General features: G+C 42.3%; 1 protein-coding gene across 1 annotated transcript in view; it reads left to right on the forward strand.

The window, feature by feature from the left end:
* Positions 1-881: 881 nt before the first annotated feature.
* Positions 882-7,927, forward strand: part of arxa (aristaless related homeobox a) — an 11,002-nt gene continuing 3,956 nt past the window's right edge. Inside the window, exons 1-5 of the mRNA XM_010774663.1 lie at positions 882-1,177; positions 1,637-2,192; positions 3,445-3,490; positions 5,836-6,167; positions 7,839-7,914. Coding sequence (XP_010772965.1) covers positions 982-1,177; positions 1,637-2,192; positions 3,445-3,490; positions 5,836-6,167; positions 7,839-7,914 — 1,206 coding nt within the window. The 5' untranslated portion in view covers positions 882-981. The remainder of the gene's footprint in view (positions 1,178-1,636; positions 2,193-3,444; positions 3,491-5,835; positions 6,168-7,838; positions 7,915-7,927) is intronic.

Genomic DNA, 7,927 nt, shown 5'->3' on the forward strand with positions numbered 1-7,927 from the left:
AACCATCAAATGAAGCTCAATCATTATTTTAACATTTCTGGTTTTTAATCTTTATGTTATTATTATTATTATTATTATAAAAAGTCCAATTACACTATTCTAAAATACGTGTAGCCTTTTAACAATTATATGTTAAATTTATTTATATATATTTTTATTTTATGCTATTATGCATAGCCTTTGATTATTTCCATGTGCTATTATTTAAATAAACTAAAAAGAAATAGCCCCAAATAATATAAAAGTAGGCCCTTTTATTAAAAAGCCCCTTAAGATAAATTGTTAAAATGAAGGTCGAACCGTTAATGTTTAATGAATGGAGCCGCACTAACAGTTGAAGTTGATACCACTGTTTTAATGTAAAGACTGTAATAATCTTTTTTTCACACAGTGGAAACAAGACAGTGGGGTAAATGGAGTTTAAGCTTCATTCATTTTTTTTAATTTTTTTTTGCATGCATGATTCTGGACTAATCTTGAACAATCTGATTATTGTGTTTGCTATATTGTTTTTAATTAAATTAAGTACATTTTTTTTTTCTCGCCACTCATCTGTACTGCTCTTTGAACACAACACAAAGAAAGTATGCAGATAACCTGTTATACTGAAGGACATTTAAACAAACAAATAAGGTAAGACAATGGAACATAAAGTGAAAGTGTATCTTCTAAGTTCGTTCCACTGAATAAAATTAGTCCATGTCAGGCTTTGGTTCCCTTTCCCTCAAATTAACTTTAACGGTGAAATATATAAAGCCAGTCTCTCCCCCACATACACACGTACGAGCCAATCAGGCGCGCAACAGCAGTGTGGAGAGAGCAGAGCGCGCAGCCAAACCGCTGTCTGTCATTAGAGGAGTGACAGTGAGAGAGAGAGAGGAGAGAGAGTGACACACCGGTACGAGAGAGGAGAGAGAGTGACACACCGGCACGAGAGAGGAGCACCCGGGACCCCGAGATAGGGACACACAGAGAGCCGAGATGAACCGAAGCGTCGACATGAGCGGTCAGTTTGAGGAAGATCTCCACGAGCGGGCCGAGAGGAAAAGCAGCAAATCCCCCACCTTGCTCTCCTCTTACTGCATAGACAGCATCCTGGGCCGCCGCAGCCCCTGCAAGGTCCGGATCATAGGGGCGCAAAGTTTGCCCGGCAGAGGGGAGCTGGACAAGACTGACAGTAAGTTTGGAGCATTGCGAGGTGTGAGACTCGGTGCGTAATGTTAAATAATGCGTCAAAAAGAGTTGTGTTTCTGCAGCAGAATATCGTTTTTATTTTTATTTTTTATGAATGTTGACACAGTAACAGCCTCGATGTATGGAGCCTGTCAGGGGTGCAACCCGTAAAGCAAACTCTCTGAACTTTACGCGAATATTTAGCTTTTAATACGGAACACTCATTCTGTCCAAGAACAATAACTGAGTGGAACTTGGTGCAAGAAGAGGCAGAGGTCTGCTTCATGTACATGTTAGAAGACATTTAGTGGGGATTCAATTATAAACTATCGTCTCCATTCACGCAGATCCAGGTGTCTAAAACCAGTAAAAGACAAATTATTATTTATAGGCCTAAATCACCTATATTCAGAGGAAAATGTATGCACCTTGTATTAATTTGTGTCGAAATCTTCCTCCCCAGGGTCAACGAAAGACCCCTTCTCCCTCAGCGCGGACATGCACCTGCCCCCCAAGCTGCGCCGGCTGTATGGAGTCGGGGGGAAGTTCCTCCACGAGCACCCGGACTCTCTGGACCGGGAGCGGCTCCTCATGGAGGCCAGCGACAGCCTGAAGATCAGCCAGGCTCCGCAGGTGAGCATCAGCCGCAGCAAGTCGTACCGGGAGAACGCGTCCCTGAGCCGGGGAGAGGGCGACCAGAGCCCCGGGGAGGGGTCGGAGGACGGTAGCCTGGTGGAGCTCGGCCCGCTGAAGTTCGAGGAGGACGCCGGGAAAGAGGAGGAGAACTGCGGGGACGCGGCGGCTCTTTCCCCGAAGGACGAGGAGAGGGAGAGCTTGAACGCCGGGGATGGGGACGGGAGGGACGGGGAGGACAGCGTGTGTCTGTCGGCGGGCAGTGACTCGGAGGAGTGCATGCTGAAACGGAAGCAGAGAAGATACAGGACTACCTTCACCAGCTACCAGCTGGAGGAACTGGAGAGGGCTTTCCAGAAAACACACTACCCGGACGTCTTCACCAGGTGAGAAAACTGGATGTTTTAAATTAATTTGAAATGTTTTTTATTTAATTAATTTGTTATTACATTTGTATTTTTGTATTGTATATATTTAAATTTAAAAAAGGCTTTTAAATGTTCTTTTCCAAAACTATTAATTTATTTTATTTACAAATTCTGCATTACAGCCTATTCGTTTACAATTTACAATGAGGAAAATGAGGCCTAAGAATTGTAATTTACATGCAAATATAATATTAACAATTACAATTCACCCATAGACAATTGTGTTTTATAATCATTATGTTAGGATATATTATTATATAGGTTTGAAATAAAATAAAACAAATGCATGAAAACATTTTAACTGTTCTCTATTTAATGCATTGATAAAGGAGATAATTAAATGCATGTTTTTTATTTTGAATACAATATCCACCACCTATTTAATTTCAAAAGTATACTTGCACACTTAAAACTGGACAGTCTGCAGGTCTCACCTCATAAAATGCCCCAACAATAAGCCCGTGCACCGCATTGAAGCATTGAGTGCTAACATGGGGACGTTTTGTTACCTCTATCTGAGGCGGACCTGGTACTAAATACAGTCTGCAAAAATATTATAATAATAATAATTAACCTCAAGACCAAGGACACCTGCCCACGCAAAACACGGAGTTTTACACACTTTCTCCTTTTTGCTGGTAAATGCTTCAGAAAACAAACAGTTCTAGGTTTTTTTTCTCAGGGCCTTAAGAAAATAAATTACAATTGAGGACTTGTATTTTTCAAATGTAAGATTTATGTGTGAAAGTGTACGATATTCTTCCACAAAGACCTACATTTTCGATTTCTTTCACCACTGGGATTATTCATATTTTCCAATCGATTTACTTTAGGCGACTTGTAGGTCTAATTTAACCTGCAGCCGCCTCGCAGTGAAGGCAGCGTCAATTGCTTTGTGGCAGGCTAGTTTAGATGTCATTATTTGCAACCATTATGTTGTTACAGTGACAGGCCTGTGCTAAGGGGAAATCTAACAATCACTAGGCCTATTTCTACCCATCCGTGACAGGGAAAATAGAATATGGCTGTGGCGTCTTTCTGCAGTTTATCCAGGGTGCAGCACAGAAAATCAAGCCTATTTGCAGCCGTCTATTGTTGACAGTGAACAACAGGAGGGGACAAAACAGCAATTCCACATCTCTGCCAAACGGCGGTCTGTATAACCTTGAATTTCTCTCCTTCTTACACTTTAAATATAATCCTTTTTCAGAGAGGAGCTCGCAATGCGTCTGGATCTCACCGAGGCCCGTGTGCAAGTAAGTGCTTATCTATAAAAAAAATCACCCTGCTGTAAATCAAATCATGTTGTATGTCCTGTGTATAAAAGCTGGGTAATAAGAGGTGATATGCGTCACTGATTGAGGATCAGCGATTAAAGGGGCCAATTTGAGTCGGTAATTTATTACAGCCAAATGTGTTAAATGGAAGGTCTTTCCTGTTATTGAATGTTATTACGCGCGTTTTAGAGGCAATTAAGGCGAGGCTGGCGATTCATAAAAAGCTCACTTAGTGCAGAAGCAAACACTGTCCTGGGAGGAGATGATGTTTGTGTGGCTGTTTGTGTGGCTGTGTGTGTGTGCAGGAATAGCAGAGAGAGAGAGAGAGAGAGAGCGAGAGAGAGGGGAGGGATAATGCTATTTGATTTCCCATTATGTGATTGCAATAGACCTGCATTGATCCCATGCTTTGCACTTGGGAGCGAATGGGAGACCATTAAAAGGTGTTTGCGCCCCCCTTTCTCCTCACCCCCCACCTCCCCCTCGCACTGAAAGCGTGGCTTGCATGTCGAAAGCTCGAGCTCATAACCAAGAGAGACAGTTCAAACAGCTCCGGTGCAACAACAGATGTCTCCTCAGGGGCCCAAAGGTGAACAAATCACTTAACGGGCGCCATCAGGAGGTGATAAAAACTCATAAATTCCCGAGGGGCTGTGTAATGCTAAACAGCCCTCTGGGAATAAAGTGTGTGTGTGTGTGTGTGTGTGTGTGTGTGTGTGTGTGTGTGTGTGTGTCCCTGTCCTTCAATCTCTCCCCTCTCGTGTTGACATTTTGCTCATTGTGCTTCTGCAGAGCAAACTGGGCAACAGTGAATGCGTGGGAAAGTTAAATACTCTCCTGGGATGGAAGTCACTTGTTCTACATCTCCTAAGAATTTAATTTAAAGCGCATTAATTGTTATTGGAGCCAGTTCAGCGGCAATCTTCTGGATCTTTTGTTAACACGGCTCTTAATTATCTCCCCCCCCCCCCCCTCCTCCTGTACAGAGGGACAGGGGGTTTAATTAGACAGAAAGCAGATTTAAGGGACCGTGAGCTGCAGAGTTTACCGTGCATGTAATTAGCGGTGACTTTCCGCCTGTTGGACAGCACCTGAAGGAGACGGTGTTAGAGAGCATGACACACTCCATACACTGTGTGATTACCAGGAGACAACTCTGTGTGTGAGAGCACATATTGATCATAGCATGAAAGACCTGCAGGACAGAGTTTAAACAATATATAAATACCACGCAGCAAAAATGCTATTTATATTGACAAAGCTGTTTTTAATGCATTTAAAGAGAGATTAGCTTCAATCAAACTGAGATATATATTTTATAGAAGGAAAATAAACAGTCTTTGCTTTTTAATGCAGATTTGCACACCTGTTCTTATTCATTTATGGACTGCATGGTTGTATTTTGATGTGATTTGATGTAAGTCAGACAATTTTTCTAAAGCTTGAATCTATTTAAATCACGTGAACCAATAGTTTGAAAGGTAGGGGTCAAAGGGTTTAAAAAAAAGTAAAGATACATCTCTCAAAGCCCCAAAAAACGGTTATCAAGGGGCAAACATGGCCCCCCAGGATTAAAAAAACAACAACATATGCATTTACCAGTTCTAGCCTTTTTCATTTATTCATGTTGGCACAAGGATACTTCTGGGTTATTTCATTTAAAAAACAGTAGCACCAATTACCTGTTTTAAAAGTGCCTCAGGAATTTGGTCCTATAATAAGTAATAAGTCCTGATGTCTAGAAAGTGTTGGCACACCATTTTATTTTCCCCCTACACATGAACCTGTCTCTTCCTAACATCATTTTCCGTATCGTCCTGCTAACTTAAGTAAGATGAAACCTCATATTAACCCCCCTCCCTCGCCTCAAAAAACTGTGATTGAGGGGCAGATATATAAGAAAAAGTATATATTTACCAGTGAATGCCTCCATGCACTCATTTTTGAGGTGATGACTGTCTTCATTTGAATCTGGGTTCACCTCATTGTAAGAACAGCAACTTTATGCACCTCCAAAATGTTTAGAAACTGTTGGCAGTTTTTAAAATTCCCTCCACATGAACCTGTCTCTTCCTAAAACCATGTCCCCATACTGCATCTTCCGGCTAACTTCAGTAACATGAAACCTCATATTAATAATAATACATTTATTTGTTAGCGCTTTTACTGGTGTTCAGAGTCGCTTTACAGAGGTAGTAAAAAAAGGTCAACAAATAAATATAGTCACATTAAAATCGAATGAAAATAAAAGCCTTGAATCTTGAAAAACGATCACACATGAAAAGCCAGTGAGATACTAACCCTCCTCCCTCGTCTCTCCTCAGGTTTGGTTTCAGAACCGCCGGGCCAAGTGGAGGAAGCGTGAGAAGGCGGGGGTGCCGGGCCACCACTCGGGCCTGCCGTTCCCCGGGGCCCTGACAGCGGGGCACCCCCTCAGCCACTACCTGGAGGGGGGCCCCTTCCCCCCCCACCACCACCCGGCCCTGGAATCGGCCTGGACGGCTGCTGCAGCCGCGGCCGCCGCCTTCCCCGGCCTCACCCCCTCGCATCACAACGGTTCCGCCCCCCAGCTGGGCTCCCCCCTCGGCCTGGGCACCTTCCTGGGAACGGCCGCCATGTTCCGACACCCCGCCTTCATGGGACCCACCTTTGGCAGGTAAGCTGCTCCCAAAAGATCCTGCTCCTCACACACCAGAACACACAATACAATACACAGGGCTTTGTGGCACGACCACATTTTAAACTTAGTATTGCCAACGTTTAGTTTAGTTTTGATCAACTGTCACAAAACACAATAAATGGGGCAGCTTTAGCCAACATTGCTCATTTCCAGCTGTTGTCCCCGGACAGATTTTATTTAATTTTATTCCGTTCATGACATGCACAACTTAATGTATAACAATTATTTATAAAACATGTCTCTATAAACACACCATTGACCGAAAAGGAGCAGGGAGAAGAAAATAATCTTATATTACATATATAGAAATAGATGTCATGTCCTTCATATTTTCTTATTCACAGCCAAACATAACAGTAGGATCAATATGATGATAATGGACACCTTTTTAAAATCACAACACATCAACAGCATTAGTTCTAAAGAAAGGATGACAGACAAGTGGATACAGGCTTTCTACACGAGGCGTTGAAACAGAACAAAACTAAAAGAAACAGAAAAGTCAACAATACATGTGACACAACACACACTCTCTGCACCTGCATGTATTTACATTAAAGGACTGCAATTAACTGAAGCACATGCACTAAAAATGCACAGCTTATAATAACCCCCCCTCCCCCCCCCCACATGATGCACTGTAACGGTTCCAGTGATCATGACTCACACCACATTACTGTTTATCTCAGTGTCTGATTATAAATGTTACTCTGTTAACCATTCACAGTGGTGTGTAATCACTCTGTCAAATGTCTTAATAAATTAACCAAACGTGTGATCCTGTGAGACAAGCTGTGACACTCTGCACTCTCCATAGGCCACAATTAGCTTCTCACTTCTCTGTCCGCTCTATTGTGTTAACATTCTTCTGGAGAGAGCTGCAATAATTAGTCAACGGTCGATTAGTCAAAAATAATAATGGCCAACAAAGTCATCTTTCCAGATAATGCTTTTTAAAGCCTATCAAATGGAGACGTCCTCCTCAGTTGCATATACACCAAACTAAAGTGACTAGCTTTTGGTTTTGGACTGACATTTACAAGACCAAACCATTGCTAGTTGCACCAACATGTTAGCATTGATATTAAAGCTTGCAACAGATAACGTCAGGCTGTTTAGGTTCAAGACACCTGCAGCCAAACCTAATAAGACACACAGTTTGTCTAAAGGAGGGGAAATCTAAGACACAATTAGCTTTCTACAATCATTAATCCCAAGCAGTGACCATCTCCATCTGATGCCGTTATACTGATGCCATTATGCATATTTAAGAAACACTGCTGGACTTTAACACCACACTCAGACACTCAAACAGCACCAGACACTGTTTACGCTGCTTTGGACAATCCAGCACTAATGTACAATTCTCAAAGATATTGAAGTGACTGTTATTTTATATTGATTGTTGTGTTTTTATCTTAATGTGTGCATATGTATACATGTGTCTGTTGATTGTGTATATATAGGATATACATCTTTTATACGTATTTTTGTATTTGTGGGAAACGGTATTCCGATCTCTCTGTCTGTACACACAAACTGAAAGATTGACAATAAAGTTGACTTTGACAACATTTCTGTTCTGTTTCCTGACCTTTGAACTTGTCTTCACATGTCTTAGATTGTCACATTTCTGTGTCCCTGCAGGCTCTTCTCCGGTATGGGTCCCCTGTCCAGTGCTTCCACGGCTGCAGCGCTCCTCCGGCAGTCCGCCCCCCCCCCTGTAGAGGCCCCCC

Source organism: Notothenia coriiceps, unplaced genomic scaffold (genome assembly GCF_000735185.1).
Source record: "Notothenia coriiceps isolate Sejong01 unplaced genomic scaffold, NC01 NC01_scaffold00014303, whole genome shotgun sequence".
NCBI lineage: Eukaryota > Metazoa > Chordata > Actinopteri > Perciformes > Nototheniidae > Notothenia > Notothenia coriiceps.